General features: G+C 41.1%; 1 protein-coding gene across 8 annotated transcripts in view; it reads right to left on the reverse strand.

Moving 5' to 3' along the window:
- Nucleotides 1-6,089: 6,089 nt before the first annotated feature.
- The window catches only part of LOC122865524 (endophilin-B2-like), a 42,382-nt gene continuing 30,970 nt past the window's right edge, over nt 6,090-17,501 (reverse strand). For all 8 annotated transcript variants that reach the window (XM_044174085.1, XM_044174080.1, XM_044174081.1 and 5 more), the window contains 2 exons: nt 13,371-13,593; nt 6,090-12,216 (listed from right to left, as the gene is read on the reverse strand). In XM_044174085.1, the coding sequence (XP_044030020.1) occupies nt 12,109-12,216; nt 13,371-13,593 (331 nt within the window). In that variant the 3' untranslated portion in view covers nt 6,090-12,108. The remainder of the gene's footprint in view (nt 12,217-13,370; nt 13,594-17,501) is intronic.

The following is a 17,501-nucleotide window of genomic DNA, read 5'->3' on the forward strand; positions in this document are numbered from 1 at the left end:
GCAGAAAAAACTAGTCCATGCATTTGGTACTTCTAAGCTGGACTACTGCAATTCCTTATTATCAGGCTGCCCGAATAAGTTCCTTAAGACTCTCCAGTTGATCCAGAATGCTGCAGCATGCGTACTGACAAGAACTAGGAAAAGAGATCATATTTCTCCAATTAGCTTCTCTGCCCTGGCTCCCTGTAAAATCCAGAATAGAATTTAAAATCCTTCTCCTCACCTACAAAGCTCGTAATGGTCTGGCACCATCCTATCTTAAAGATCTCATAATACCTTATTATCTGATTAGAACACTGCGCTCCCAGGATGCAGGGTTACTTGTGGTTCCTAGAGTCTCCAGAAGTAGAATGGGAGCCAGAGCCTTCAGTTATCAAGCTCCTCTCCTGTGGAATCAGGTCCCAGTTTGGGTTTAAGAGGCAGACACCATCTCCACATTTAAGAGTAGGCTTAAGACTTTCCTCTTTGATAAAGCTTATAGTTAGGGCAGGCTTGGGTGAGTCCTGAACCATCCCTTAGTTCTGCTGCTATAGGCCTAGACTGCCGGGAGACTTCCCATGATGCACCTCTTTCCTCTCTCCTTCTCTCCCTCTCCATCTGTATGCATTTTGATCCCATTACTGCATGTTACTAACTCAACATCTTCTCTCTCCCGCAGTTTTGTGCTTTCTCGTTTCTCTCCTCTCTCCTTCTGTCGCTTTCAGCAAGTATTTCTTCCTCCAGAGCTGCAGAGACTGGATCTGTGATTGTGGGCCACCTACTACCCCCGTGTTCCTGCTTGACAACTGCTACTAAAGTTGTTATTGGCTTTGTTACTAATACTGACATTATTTTTCCTATAGCTGTCATTCCTATTATTAATTTATTAATATTAATACTACAATTACTATTCTACTATTTTTTTAAAAATCTAGATGGTATTTGCATTGTGCCTTCCTTTCCCCCTCCCCCCAAACCTCTCTCTCTCTCTCTCTCTCTCCCTCTCTCTCTCTCTCTCTCAAAACCTAACACAGCAGCTGCAGATGGCCGCCCACCATTGAGTCTGGTTCCGTCCAAGGTTTCTGCCTCTTAAAGGAAGTTTTTCCTTGCCACCGTCGCCAAGTGCTTGCTCATGGTGGGATTTGTTGGGTCTCTGTAAATAATATTATAAAGAGTACGGTCTAGACCTGCTCTATAGGAAAAGTGCAATGAGATAACTTGTTATGAATTGCCGCTATATAAATAAAATTGAATTGAATTGAAAAGGAGAGAGTTGAGGTGGGTACGCTGTTCTGGGGAGCGGCGCTTGGTGCGGACGGCCAAGCCAAGCAGAGCACTCGTTGCTTCGGGTGAGTGCCATTCACATGTTGATTAGGGTTGCCGGCAGTGAAGACAGGTAGCTGGGCTGTAGGGCAAGGTTACTGAGTTAGGAAAGGTTAAATGAGTAGTATTAGGACGTGTGATGGGCCCTGCTTAGTCTACTTGTTTGTGTGCTTTGTCAGAAATTGTGTCTACCCATTTTGTCTTTTGAGGTACCAGAGAGCTGATTGCAGTATCCAACCAGATCTGGAGGACCTGGACCCAGTGGTCTACAGGATATACAGTAAAAGTCCCAGCTTCCAGTATGGTTTGTTCTCTTCCCTGTCAATGCCTGCACGCTATTGCTTTGCTTAGCATTGTTTTACTTTTACTCCAGAACACCTTATCCTACAGTATCCACACACATCCACATGAACACTACTGATTTCACTGACTAACACACCTCATATCCAAAGTTACAGTTCAGTTTATTTTCTTTATTACAATAAATAACTTGTATTTAATATTTATTCTGTCTTTTCCCATTTTTGTCATGGCCTGTGGGCTGGGTTATGACAGACACTTGAAGAAAGTTACAATGCCTAGGTCAATGTGATGTGTACTCCACGGTAAAGAGGTTGAAGGCATCACTTGTTTCACAAGACATTAAAATTTGGCAAAATTATGACACTGGGTTATTATCCAAAGGTCCTATCATTATAATGACTGTTACACATCTTTTCATTTATTTCAAGTGTACTTAAGTCATACAAAACAACTTGTAAAGCTGCAACCTTTAATAATGATGTTTTCATGAATGCAAGATATAATTTTAATTACATTTTTGTTATATAAAATGGATCAACCCAACCCCCTAACCCTAACCCCTAACCCCCTAACCCTAAATATACTTTAGAGTAAAAGCACATTCTTAAAAGCTATCATTCATCAGTTTCCTATGTTAATTGGAAATATAGTGGTGATCTAAACTTTTAACAAAATAAAAGTTAATTATTATAAATGAAAATATTAAGATGGTATTTATAGGTTAACATTTTGCATAAATCTTAGCAAGAAAGTAAAAAATGAAAATATAATGTTATGTGCTGGTTTTGTTTGGACATTTCTTTAAGACAAATGTAGAACATTCACTGAGAAACTATACTCTTGTGAAAACAATTATCTGCACACTGAATAGTTGTGAAGCCCCTTAGGTGGTGTCATTCATTTGCAATCTCTGAGAAGTTCTTGTGGTTATTGCACAGGTATTGTGAGGCCAATACTGTATAGTGAGGCAAAAGAAGAAAAAAAACATGGCTGAGCCTTCCACCAGCACCTTTCGGGTCACAGACAAAAACATGATCTTCATGCCAGGGTGCTGGAGGTGAAGCTGGTGCAGGTCCTCCTTCATCATTTTAACCAGCTTGACGCTGCTGATCTCCCCATGTTGTTGCTGCCACAGTGGATGACGAGGACATCCACTGCTACTCTTCCTCACAGGGACTGGGAAAAGAAGGGGAGAAGGCCTTTCCACCGCAGTCCACCCCAGCCAAACCAACAGACACGGACGTCCAGCACGCTGAGGTTGCTTCCCAAGGTCTCTGCAGCTCTCTCACAAATGATTATGATCACACTGTGATTATGGGAGGAAAATAAATTAGTGTAATAAATGCTTCAGGTAATGAAAAATATAAAGTATATAAACTAGAACTTAATATTAGCTTATTAAACTTATTAAACGTAACATTATAATCAAGTGACATCCAAATAAATGACTCACAACTAAAGTTATATGAAAATGTAAATTCAGGTTAATTGATTTGCTTCAAATTGTTCGTTAGACATGTATTAAGTAAACATTACACTAATTCGCTAAATGCCAAATTTCTGCAAGTCTCAACAAAATCTAGTGTTGCAAATGATAACAATTATATATTTAAAAAACGTTGAGGCATTTTAAATCTTGAGTAGTATAATCTCGATAACAGATAAATCATTTTTTCAGTGTTGTTTTTGTTATGTTTTGTTGTATAGTTTCAGGTTAACTTACCTCAAGAGTAAGCTGGGACAACAACTATGTACCATCCATAGACTGCCAACCGCATACCATTGGGTTAGCCGGCTAGCAACGCATATAGCCTACCTTCTAAGCCTGGCTTCTTAGCCTTAGCTAGCTTGGTAACTTCGAGCTAGGTGGGCGTGTTTCAGCAACCAGGCACCTCAGCTCCATCCACGCTCCACCTCTTCGTCCATTTTTGGTTATCCGGGACATAAATACATAAAGTTTTATTGCCTAGATGTGACAGCCCAGTCTGTGCTCTCAGCTGGAAAATTTAAAACCATACACAAGGCAAAAGTGAGAGTTACTTTTGATAAAATAGTATTAACACAATTTCTTTAGAAAGATTAAAATAGACAACTGCTAGTTATAGGCTATATTAAAAAGATATGTTTTGAGTTGTCGTTTAAAACTGTCCTCTGAGTCAGCAAGTATTTAAAGGTAGAGTGTTCCATATTTTTAGGTTGAAGTGGCTAAATGTAGCATCCCCAAAGGTTTTTGTGGTGACCTTGGGAATAGTTAAAAGAGCAGCTATGGAGGATCTTAGGGTTTGTGAAGGATCATAAAACGATAAGGAACAACACCCCCTCGCTTACTTGGCCTTTGAGAGTGACTGAAACATCTGGGGGGGAAGCTTCAATAAGACTGGCAGTTAGCAGGGCACTACCAGGTCTCAGTTAAAAATACAAAATGCAGATTGCGTTAGGTAATCATATCTTGGACAAAAAAGCTCTTGTTGGTGAGGGATCTTACATTAAAAAGAGTAATTTTAAGCTCAGAATCCTGTGGATAATCGGAAGGAGTACAATATATTTATCTATAGAGGGCCAAGTATAGACAGGTGTAAGCATTCTCTTAATATTAACAAGATTTTCCTGTGACTGCCTTTTGCTAATCCTCACAGGGACGTTGAAAATGTCATTAGATGGTCCAAGCCCATTAGAAAATGTACTAGTGTACAAGATGGAACCACTGTGGTAGGGACTAGGACCGGGGGAACATCAATCTTTGACGGACTGGTCAGCACTGGACCAATGGATGGGCATGTTGTGATGACATGATGGGAAGGTGTACATGGGAGCACGTGGATAGTCAATGCTGTAAGCCAGGTCGGCAGAGAGCGTCCGTGTGGCAGGATAGAGACTATCTGCACCAAAAAGATGACCACGTTCCCAGAAGCGATTGAAACTTTTAATAAAGAGCACGCCGTTGGTGTTGCATGCAGACCTCAGAGTAGCATTTTATTATGTCTGGGACTTTATCAGTGATATCTTGTTCTGAGCCCTGTTGACTCTCACATTTCTGACTATCTGGAGGAGTCGGCCCTGGGAGTGGATAGCAGCTCCGCATGTTACCGGCCTGGTTACCGGTCTGGTTACCGGTCTTTTATGGCGGTGGTGAGATGGAGCCTGATGTTGAGACCTCCGTCACTGGTCATGTAAATTGAGGATGTCATTTTGATTCACTAGTCATGTGTTGCCGGAGTATGAAATGAGGGACATGAGAGACTCCCCCTGTTTTTGCGGTTGCTGACCACAACCCAGGGCTGATGATGTAGCTCCCGATGTGATGGAGTAGAGCCGACTGTGGCTTTGGGTTTTGCCCCAAGTCGGAGCCATGATTCCTCAGGGATGGTGACTGGAGCAGGAATAGAAGCAATGGCTGGACCAGTAGCAGCGTCAGCAGGATAGCAAGCAGTGGCAGCCAGCTTGTGCAAGGCCAAAGATGATAGTGTCCAAGTGCCTCTCAGCCTCCTGGATTTTGTAGAGCTTGGAAATTCTTTGCTCCCATTCAGTGACCTTCTCGCTGAGAGAGACACAGCTCTCGCAGCCAGATAGTGAGGTAAGAGGAGTCATCGCTTCTTGAGCGTGTGCTCAGCTTGTTACTCTGAAAACTTAAAATCCTTTACCCAGTTAAAAGATACAGTTAAAAACAACCAAGATCTAGAACTAGAAAAAAGTCAGTTCATGGGAGAGCTTCTGGCAGACAAACAATGCCAACACATGCACAGAAGACCAACTCACATGAACATTGGATACATAACACCCAGTTTCCTTTCCGTCAGAACACTCGGTACAACACAGGTCTGCCCCTGTGTTGCCCCTCACCTTCTAACTCACGAAGTGCAGTGTATTATTGAGAAGGAGCAACTGTACAGGGTCTTTTGTAGCCCTAGGGCTGCAAAAAAATATGTTACTACAGGTTTCAATCAGCCTAAATGATTTTTCTTTCTTTCCACTTCACAAACCAGTCAACTTGTCAGATTTCTCAACTCAAATCTCACTGTGTGACTGTTTTGTCAGATTTTTACTATAAGATGAATCCAATACAACAGGGAAATAAAAGCCTCTTGTCTATGAGACCGGTCTCTTGAGCGAGCTCCAGCAGCTCACAGCGGGGTCTGTTAGCGTGACTATATATTACATATATTTAAAATAAGAAATATTTGTGTGTCACCAGAAATACATTTATGAACCTTACTTTTTTATTTGTGGATTTGTTTGACATTTATATACAACGATAAGTATTGTTGTGTGCATTGAAAAATATTTTTGTGGAAAGAGTCATTTTTATATACATTTCGAAATACATTTGTGAATCCTTCTGTGTGCATTCATTATTAGGGAGGCTAATCTAACTCCATCATTTCTTCCCACCAGTTCTTTTATAAATAAAAAAGAAAAGGTAAACTTTTGTGAAAGACTGTTGATCAATGCTGTATTTGTGGATATTGAAGAACCAGACAATTGTATTACTGTAACACACATGCATGTTTATTGCACATCAAACCAGTGGCCATAAGTTGGAGGATGACAAGAATGTGACAACAATAAGATGTCAGGACATTTTAAGCATGTAACAACACACAAATTAAAAACATGAAAACAACAGGAAACACAGCTCATGAGAACAAGTGGAATGAGTAATCTCAAATTAATTTACACACACAAACACACACACACACATACACTACAGTAAATAGGGCGTTTTTTCCAATCAGAGCAGATTAGTTTCTACAATTTACTACACATGATGTGTTCTTCAGTCCTTGTAAAGTAGCCTGTTTAGATAAGACAGAGAATATTGAATAGTTAGACAAAACAATCTTAACTCAACGTCCACTGGCATGCTTTTTCTGGAGCTTTCAACTGCCATCTCTTGATCTACATAAGTGGATGGAGTTTGTCTTAGTTGTCATCTATGTTTGGAAATTTCACTGGCTGATGAAAACTGTGAAATGCGGTGGAAAGCGCTTGAAAAAGACTGATATTGGGCCTTGAGGTAAGATTATTCTGTTAAACTACTATAACCAAGGTCAAGAAAGACTAACATTCAAACATCCAATAAGTTATAAACAAGACCAAATGGCTAAAACATTGCTAGCTGCAATGGTCATTACACTCAAAATACAAATGGAGCAAAAAACATTGGTGATTTTGCAGTTAGTTACAGAGCTAAAAATCTAATTTTTTTCCTGAGGGTGGCGGTGGAGGAAAGGGTGAATGTGCTCAGCAAATTTAATAGCATTCTGACTTAATTTTTCTTATGCACCAAGGGATATTTTGGACTGATGGTGGCTCTAGAGGAAAGTGTGATCTCAGGTACACTAAATTACTATATACTCTGGGTTCTATTATTAGCATGTTGGGATGTGAAATCACACTGGGTATTCCCTTTGAAAGCTTTACAGCATTACACACAGCTATGACTCACACCTATTGTCACTGGTGAGGTAAACCATCCAAATGAGCACTTAACATAATCTGTAGTTAGTTACACATAAACATTTAGAGTCATACAAGACTTCACTTTCTTTGATGAGTAATTTCTTTGACTCAGATGAATGTGACCTGTTGTCCTGAACATCATCAGCTCTGCCCATCAGTTCATCTCCAACTGTATCACTCTGTTTCCAATTATTTACTTTGCGGAAACAGTGCCCTTTTGGCCTCATAACCCAATTTGCCTGACTTCACTCTACATGTGTGGTGAGTTGAGAGGATGGCAGGCCCCCAGTCAAATGAATTTAAAGTGTGTGGGAGCTGAGTACTTAAAACTACATACATTACATAGTCATCTGTGAGACTCACTAAAGCTTGAAGAACAGATGTGTTTGACATGGAACTAGTTGTTGAATAAAACATGATGACTAACCATGATCACTTAACCAAAATTAAATCAGATGGCTTCTACAGGAACACATACTGTATACTGTAGTTCTCTATCGTGTCGAGACTATCTCTCCCCCTACATATTCAGTATATACAGGGACTGACCCCCACAGGGACAGCTAACGTCACCTGTGGTAGCCACGCACTGATTAGCAACACGTAGTTATATAAGCACGACGCGTGCAGTCAAGCAGTCAGACGTGTGTGAATCTTGACATCTTGAAATCTGACCCTGTTGGAGGAAGCAGCGGGCGGACACTTTCTGGCAAAATGACTTATCTTTTGCCAGTGTGGTGGCAATCTCTCTCCATGAATTGAGAGTCATTTGGCTGTCCCTGTGGTCTCTCAAAGAAGGGTGGTAGATGTGTTTGTAGAGGCGAACCTGCTCAGCCAGCTTCGCCATCCATGTTGAAATGAAAAGCACACCGAGCGCCCTGGACGCCTAGTTAGGTGCATGGCTAAGCTCTGCAATAGCTTGCAGCCTGAGGCGAAAGTCGTGTTGACGTTGACACTCACAGCCATAGTCCCTCGTGGAATCTGACCTAGTCGGAGGACGTGAGCAGGCGTACTTAGGCCGCGGGTAATTCCAAAGGGAAAGAAACGTGAAAAAGCTGGGTAACTGGCACGCCTCCACAGTCCACTTGAGCTTCCGTGTCAGCTTGGTGAATGTATGAGGGGTGAATAATGCCACTGAGTGCATATTTTCCTTTTCAGTTCACAAGCACGACCGTTAGGCCGCCAAACCGACCGTTTCCCATTTCCGGAGTTGTAGAGCTAAACGCAGTCAGTGGAGTGGGCGAGGCCGGAGCCAGGGGCCCTCCAAGCCCTCCCCTCAGTCCTGAATGTTCTCGGAACCTTGCCGCCCCTCAGGACAGTGCCTGTCCTGGGAGACCCTTGGGGTGGACCCCTGGGTGGTTTCCATTATGACTCAGGGTTATTGTTTGCAGTTTCTGCACCCGCCCCCACTGACAAGGTCAGCCACCTTTTCAATGGTGGCAGACTCTCAGCACAGGGGGGTTCTGGCTGCGGAGATCTACACTATCCTGGCAAAGAAGGCCATCATGGAGGTCAAGCAGAACGTTTATCAGGCTGGGTTCTATTCACATTACCTTCTCATTCCCAAAAAAGATGGCAGACTCAGACTCTCTTGTATGCCTTCTCTCCCTTCATCCTCCTGCACCCACTCCTACAGAGTCCAGGTGGAAGTGGTGAGCCTCATCTTGGTGGCTTCCAATTGGCCCCAGATGATTGGGTTCTCTGCAATTGCACCCCTCCTTTGAGGACGCCCCTGGGAGCTCCCTGTTCAGCGGGACCTGCTGTCCCAGGCCCATGGGACTACGTTATCAACCTTTTCCCCAGGGGCTCAGGCTTTGGGCTTGGCTCCTGACAGGGTCGAATTTCTAGCCACAGGGTTGCCCCAGTCTGTGGTTAGCACTCTGCATGGAGCCTGGGCTCCATCAACTAAGGCAGCATATTTCTATCATTGGGGAGTGTTTCAATCATGGTGCAACTCGAGACAGGTGGATCCCCTCTCCTGTATGGCCCATTACATCCTCCAGTTCCTGTTGGAGGTGGGCAAGTCTCCCTCAACTTTGAAAGGAATGGTGGCAGCCAAAAAGGCAGCCCTTGTTGGGCCTCGGAAACTGGCTGAGGGTTGCTGTGACCTTATTGCTCAGTTTCTTAAAGGTCCTCGTAGGGTTACTACCTACCACAGAAGGCCAGCTGTATTTGGAGGTGGTGCTGTCAGCCTTGCAGCATGAGCCATTCGAGCCCCTGGAAACAGCTGGGCTGAAATAGCTTTCTCTCAAGTTGGTGTTCTTGTTAGCAATTGTGTCGGCTAAAAGAATGGGGAAAGCTCCATGCCTTTCGGTGCATGAGGAACGCTGCCACGTCTTGCTGGGTGATGCTGGGGTGGTGCTGCGCCCAAACCCTGCATTCCACCCTAATGTCTGGTCCAAGTCCCACACCAGTCAAACAATTGAGCCGCACCCTTTACACCCTCCTTAGGACAGTGAAGCAGGATTGAGTGGGCAGTCACTGTTGTGCCCTGTCAGGGTCTTAACGATGTATCTTCATCGGACACATGCCCACAGGACAACAGACAGCTCTGTCTGTTACAAACCTAATTGTCTTGGGCAGGTAGGCAGGCCGGACCCAGTAGTGGTGCGTGCACATTCCACATGGGGCCTCGCCACCTAATTGGCCTTATGCCCCTCTATCTGAGATTTGTACGCCGGCCTCTTGGTCAACACCGTCCACCTTCATGACGAATGTGATAGCCGGCACGAATGTGATAGCCGGCAACCCATTCACTGAACGTGTGCTGGGCTCAATGTAGCAGGACATGGCCTGACATACCATGCCTCCGGGACCACAGCCACTTACAAGAAAGGACCTTGGCTCACAGTGATATCTTTTTCTTTCAAAGCTAGCCTTGCAACCTGGCAGGCTAAGTGGCCTTCCATCCATTTACAGCTGGCCTTAATGTCTTGCGGGGGCAGCTAAGCCTTGGTGGCGTATTGCACCTAGGTCATGGGTGTGTACATAGTGTATTTGTAAGTAGTTAGCCTTTATCTGAGCACATGGGTGAGCACTCTGGTGGGGGTGACATCTCATTTGAACTCAAATGCCATTTCAGGCTCCCAAAGGAGCAGCTCGGTCTGCTTGGTTTCCTTGCGGTGGGTCTTACAGAGTCCCTGTACATATGGAATATGTAGGGTGGAGATATAGCCCCGACACGAAAGAGAACGGAAGGTTACATGTGAAAGCCAGGTTCTCTGAGTGGAGAGACTATCTCTTCAGCTAAAAGCTGCTCCGAAGCATGTTCCAATCAAGGTTAACCAGAGAGGCCATGCACGCATGGTGCTTATATAACTGTATGCTGCTAATCAGTGCAGCCTTAAAAAGTACTTAAAAGATACTTAAAAAGTATCCACGTCAGCTGCCCCCGTGGGGGTTAGTCCCCATACATATGGAATATGTAGGGTGGAGAGATAGATTGTGATATAACGGAAGGCTAACAGCTAATGTCATTACACTGGTCAAATGGTGAGGTTACAAATCAAGTTCTGCATTTGAAAACTGAAACAGAAACTTACAAGCTTCCCAATCTGTGTGTTTTACTTCTACAAGGTTTACAGTACAACAAGAGTGTATTACATTTTAGTTTAAAGCCCTTCTCAGCAGATAATAGATAATAGATCTACTTTTATTGCTGAGTTTTTAGAACAAATGATGAAACAGAAAACACAGTCTCAGTTGGAGATTGTGGAGCTGAAAGTGGAGAGTAGAGGCAGCAGCTAGATATAATTCATCACTGCTAGCCCTACATTGTTCTACAAAGGTTTCTGGTTTATTACACACTGGGTCCTTTTTTCCTGTGTACTCACCACTTTAATTAATAAGATCCAGAAACATGGCAGCATCACTAAAAATAAGTCCAACAGGTCAAGAAACACGAGCAGTCACACAGTCAGAAAGGTTGTAATCTAACCTCCAGGTTAGCCAAATGTTTTTGGAAGATAAAATGAAGGCAAATGGTAAAATTATTACCTGTCTGTTGTAAACATCCATCACAGTTTACAGACTGACTGCCTGGTTCTACTTTGATCTTCCATAATTACCATAATTGTACCCAAACACAGTTTTGTTCGCTATCAGTTTTACCTCCAAATAGACTGTCCTGACATTATCTCCGGGCTAGCTGCTGTTCTCCTAGCTTCTGTACCTCAATGCAAGCTCTTAGTGGGGGTTTCTTTCATTGGTCTTTTTTTTAAAAAAAAAAGGAAACATGTTCCTGGGGTTTATGATCCATAGTCTCACATACTGCTGTTACTATAGACACTTTAAATTTTAAAATGTAGTAGGCCACGGCTGTTATTTCAATGTGTCTGATACATTTGAATCAACATTTAGATAAATATCGGATCAGACAATATTATTAATATATTATGCCTACATTGTTTTATTAAAAAGATTACCATCAGTCTAGACAAACTGTACGATATACTGCTGAGTATGGTTATGTTCCAATATTTTTAGCAATTTGCATTACAAATTATAAAGCAGAACCTGGAAGTTCCAGTTTTAGTATTTAGTTTTAGTAGTTGTCTGACAGCTTGTGTTTCTTGGCCCATTGAAGTTTGTTACAGTCACGTCACTTTGTTCCCCGATCTCAGCAGTTACTTTGGTGAGTACAAACATCATAACCAATACAAATGATGGCCCAAACTACAAAAATAAGACCCAAGCCGTAATAAATCGGAATTATCTTTTAATGGAATACACAAGGTCTTGGTATTTGAATGTGTCATGAATGCTTTATGGTACAAACACATGTAAGAGTGACAAGAATTTAATTTAAAGTTTTCACACAAAAGCATCCAAACTGCACTGTTAACAAAATGAGGGAGTGTAGCTTTGACTGTGTCACAAGTGTTTGCTGCAATTTCCTCGCATTAGTCTGTATTTATAGAAACTTTCCCCAACAGGTTTAAGATAGCCACATATTAAAATACACTTAGTGTACTAAATGCACACATGTGACAGTAAATAGAAGTTTGTGCAAGTGTGTGTGTATGTGTCCTGATGTTTGGTCCATTAGCTCAGCAGTTCAAGGTAGGTGACAGGGACTTTGCCCTTTTCATTCCCCCGTTCTCCAATCAGCCAATCAGGGTCCATTCCTGGTACGGTGTATACGGTAATTAGCTGGAGAAACAAAACAGCAAAGGAGGACATTTTAAGACAAATTTGGCAAAAAATGTGTTACCAAAATAAAGTTATTTAAAAAGAAAAAGGAAATACCCAATGCATGAGGTTGTTTCTAAATGAAACAGGAAAGCAATACATTGCAGTGGTGACATTTACATCATCTCCCTCCTTCCGCTCTTCAGCCTCAGACTCTCCAGGGTGTGCTTTGGAATTTTCCTGTCCTCTGCCTCCACTTCCTCTGATTAGTATCTTAATGGCTAGCTTCTGTTTAAATCCTCCAATAGAGTACTGGTATCTATAGGTACAGTAAGTGACCTGCTGTGCTTTCTGTACATTTATAAGCTGTTCCATACAGATTCAAAGTTTTTACAGTGAGATCATTTGGAATGTAGCCACTGACATTTTTACTTTAACCCCAAATCAAATGGATAATCAAAATAAATTATATCATGCCAGTGGGATCATTACGGGAAGTTCCATGTATCATATAAGCAAGGCGAATATGGAATGAAACTGAAAATGTTGATTTGACAAACCTCAGCAGTGACATGATGTGTCGACTTTCTCAATATTTAACCGCATTATCTTTCCATAACCTAATCCAAAGCTTTCTTGTAGCCTAAACCTGACCACAAGCAGGATGCAGTGTGCACTGGACAACAATTTGGGAGGATGCCACTATGAACAAGTTGATCCCAGTGAATGATTGTGACATGTAGCTCAGAATAAGGACTGTGGATTTTGTCTCCCATCTCTAACATTGAAGAAGAATCACTTCAGGGCCCGGAATGGAAAGGAGGAATGATTATACAGCTACCAATAATTCTTTGTGAATATTGTTTTGAAGCTGGTTTTCTACACCAGCTTTCTCTATAGAGAAAGCTGGCGTAGAAAATTGATGGAAGAATGGGGTGACTGATATATTCACATGAAAATGAAAGTCTGATTTTGTTGGTATTTATTTTCAGCCTAAAGGCAATGAGAAACAGAAATGTTCAAGGTGTATATAGACTTTTAATATCCAATATACCTGTACCAGTCACAGCTGAAAGTCCTCCAGCTGCCTCCTGTTCATGAGTAGAAGGTCAGACATTGTGCTTTGTGTAATAGAGATGTTAGTGTGTGGGGTGACTCAGAATATCCCACTGTACCTCATCAGATAAGAGGGAAAGCTCGCTGGAATCGTGGGCGTCATAATCATACAGAACCTTGGCCTTTCTGGCACCCGTGACAGGGAGCTGAGTCTGCTCCATAGCCAGAGCGCTGGGCCTTTGGCTGGATGAGGAGGAGACTGTAGCCCCAGGAGATAACAGTCCAGACAGGAAAGCAGAGGAGACAGGGTTGGGGCAGGCAGCAGCAGAGGAGTGGGGGGCACTGGCAGAAGATTGCATGAAGATTGGAAGACAAATGAAGAATATGAGTTGTTGAAGTGGATTTCCAGCTTGTTAATTTGAGGCTGTTATGGTTATCCTGCAAAAAGACGAGGCAGTGATCACATCCAGACATGTGTAATAATGGTTTGGTGCAGATGTTGTAAGATGTCAAAAGACTCAGAATTTGTGTCCTGATTTGGCCTTGGTCCTGCTGTCAGAACAGCTTCGCCCTGGTCCAGTGAAAACAGATTTGGAAGCTTGACTCTGTGGTGTTTTAATAGATGTAAATGTATCATTTGCTTGTACTTCAATTTCTGTCTTTGTATTTTGTTGCATCTTATGTATTTGGTTATATTTTTTGCATTTTTCTTGCTTTTAAACAGATTGTATTATTTTACTGAACCTGACTGGTACTGTCAAGTTTGAGTCCTGAATCCGACTCAGGACCTGAAGCTATTTTTGTTTTATTTCATCCATTACTGACTGATAGCTTGCCAGGCTAAACTGGCTACACTCTCTTTCCCTCTTCACACTGGGCATTGCATATCTATACTACTTTATTTACGCGGAAAGTAGGGGGTGCTGACGGGGCTGCAGCACCCCCTAAAATCAGGCATAATAAAAACCATCACTTAATAAAAAAAATACTGCAATGGAATATCAGTTGAGCAGGTGACAATTTTTTTTTTTAAACTAACACATGGTAGCTTTATTATAGTCCAATTCCAGTATTTTTAGACCAGATATTTTTCATTTTGACAAATTTGGGGGGAGTACAATGCAAATTGCACCTAGAATATTAAAATAATAATAATGGTAGTGGTAATATTCATATTAATAAAGTAATAATAATAGGAATGATAGTCATAGGAATAATAATGACAACAATGACGTTCTGTCACACCTAAAGTACTGTCCAGTCATTTAGTCAAGTGCTGCTGAGAAACTAGCCTGGCATCGTCAGACTAATTTGCAAATGTGTATTAGTCTGGAACCTCTCAGTTCATTTTCAAATGTTCTCAAATTACAGCTACAGTACACTAAAATGTATTTCTGAAAACATTTGAGGCGGGAAATAGACAATGCAGTAACAGAATCTTGATTCATATTTGATCAGCACTGCCTAGTCTGGCAGTTTGATCTAAGTTTTATGAGCCTGGTGCCTTGCACTATATCAACCAATCAGAGCAGTGAAACGAGTGACGTGTGATTTCAAATCTGGACAGGTAACACTACTCTGTACAGTCGTCGTATCAAACCCGCCCCATATTAGATACATCGCTGTGACTGGCCCAACCGAATCCAGGAAGACTGAAAATCTGTGTAAATGGGAGAGAGGCCAGATGTACAGTATCTGCCGAGCAAATGAAACATGAGCTCAGCAGATACGTCTGGTTCCCAGGCTACTGAGAAACATCTATAAAAAACCTTCAGATTGTATACAACAGAGCACCCAGATTAGTTCTTCATTGTTATTTCTGTGCTTATGTGTGTGAGATGTTTATCTTGGCTAACTGTGGAGGCTAAATTAAACTCTAGTCTTCTGTTATTCATTCAGAAGACTAGAATAACCCACAACACTTCCTTTGTGAAAAAATGGTATATACTGGTTTTTGTCATAGGTATAATACATGTCAAGTAAGCACTGGCCATCTGGTGGTTTCATGTCCATGAACTAATTGTATGATGAGAACCATTCTGTATAGAGCTTCTTCTGCCTGGAATGTGCTCCCCACCAACATCAGACATATCAAAAGTAGATTTTAAATAGTCACTAAAACAAAAAATGTATGAATCTCACATAGATGTTACTTTTAGTTATTGCTGTTTTGGAACCTTTTTTTTTTATTTTCTTTTGGTTGCTATTCATTTTGTTTTAGTTTTCAAGTTTCTACAGTCTGTCTTTGTAAAGCTTTTTCACTTATTTTTCCAGTCTTTATATTTGGCTTGTTTTGCCTTTTCTTGTTGTTTCATTGATACTGTGTGATTTAATATTGATGTTTTTATTGTTAATGTTTTTATGTGGACCCCAGGAAGACTAGCGACCACTTTGTGGAAGCTAATGGGAATCCAAATAAAAATAAAGAATAGTTTCACAGTGGTAAACCGGTGGTGGTTTATCAGAGCACACTGGGACACAATTAAAAACTTACGTAAATACATAGCTCAGTCAAGCTCAAATGCTTTGTTCATTTTATTTAATTTCCACATAGGAACAAATAAGTAGGATCGACCATACAGCACTACAGTTACAATCAGATCATTGTACATATTCAGGAGCTGGGAGGAGTAGGATTATACAATTAATAAACAAGTATTCTTCATTAAGAAGAATATATTTTTGATATCCAGTATAACCATCTGTGGAGGTTCTGCCATAACTACTGACAAAGGCGTAGATTTGGGTATGAATGGTACGGACATGTCCCTACCAATGTCACTGCAGGACTTTTTTCCATACAGCCTAATTTAGGTTGGTTTGGGACTATTTAAAGTGAAGAAAATATTTACAATTTAATGTTATTTTCGCCGCCATTAATTTCCTATGACCAGTTATGTTCAGCTAGCTGAGGTGAAGGCACGCAATCATGTCAAGATGCTTACATCTTGACATGATTCATCATAGTTTATTATGTGAGCTCTTCCCATAAACTAAATCATATATATGTTTATCTTTCAAATTGCCCATATTTTTCATACTTGAATAGAATAATGCATTCACAAGCACAGAAACTGTTACATTTATTTTTATCAGAGACTTTGTTAAAAAACCTTCCCGCATTAATAAATGTCATGAGCTGATAAATACAAGTGGAAGTTTTTAAGATGGTTTAAAGATTTAGTTAATTAATTAATTAGTTAATTGGGCATTGCTGTGGCTCTGTCACAAAGCACCAATTTATTAGCTGCAGGAAACCAAATCAACAGGCTGAAAGAAGGACACAATTAAAGAATCTCAGGTGAAGTTTGAATCTGGTTTACAGCCGACAGTTGGTTCAAACAGAGTAGCACATTGCCTACAGGTTTTTGTTCATTTACTTTCTTGTAACATTTATTGTGAAAATCTATCAAATCTGTAAAATTTCATTAAGATTTATATTAATAAAATGAAATATAAACTATTTGTAAACAGAAAAAAACATTTGATACAAGTTTTAGATAAGTTATATAAGCAAACACATACTGAACATACTGAGCCGTCTGACAAAAAATATCCCTACCAAAGTTAAAACCAAACATTCGCCCTGGACTACTGATATGAATAATATTTAGGATGAATCCAACGTGGCATAAACTTCATACTTCTTCATGTCTATTGATTACTATCTGTCCTGAAATTACCACTAACATACAGTAACCGCCAACAGCTGGACTGGTGTAGTGAATAAGACTGTGGTGATTTGAGGGATACACTTAGCTCTGAATATTAGGAGAAATGTGCATTTACTGCGGTGGCATATTTCAGACATGGGACACGCTCCAGTGGTCAAGTGTGTTTTGAACCTGGTTCCTGTATGTAGATGTTGCCTTCAAGCGGAAAATAAGAACAAGCCTTGGTGGCAGTTCTTGACTAAGAGCAGCATAATCCATTCATGTATGTGCTGTCACTCTGTCAATAAATTAAAGACCCCCTTGAGCAACTGGGAATTGTCTAGGAAAGAAGAAAAGGGGCTATATAAACTCACTGGAACCAGTGTGATGTAACACTCATATTGGATTGAGCACCACTTTAACTCACGGGGAGCAGCAGTGGTCAAACTACAATGATTAGGGAGAAAAGCTCTAGTCTCTGCTGTTTGGAAACAAAAATGTATGTATTAAAGGGTTTAATCATCTTGGGATCATCTTATTATATTTTTCCTCTGCAGTCTGGGGATTTATCTGACACAACAAGGCAGCATATGGTTT

The sequence above is a fragment of the Siniperca chuatsi genome, linkage group LG18, assembly GCF_020085105.1.
Source record: "Siniperca chuatsi isolate FFG_IHB_CAS linkage group LG18, ASM2008510v1, whole genome shotgun sequence".
In the NCBI taxonomy this organism is placed as follows: Eukaryota; Metazoa; Chordata; class Actinopteri; order Centrarchiformes; family Sinipercidae; genus Siniperca; species Siniperca chuatsi.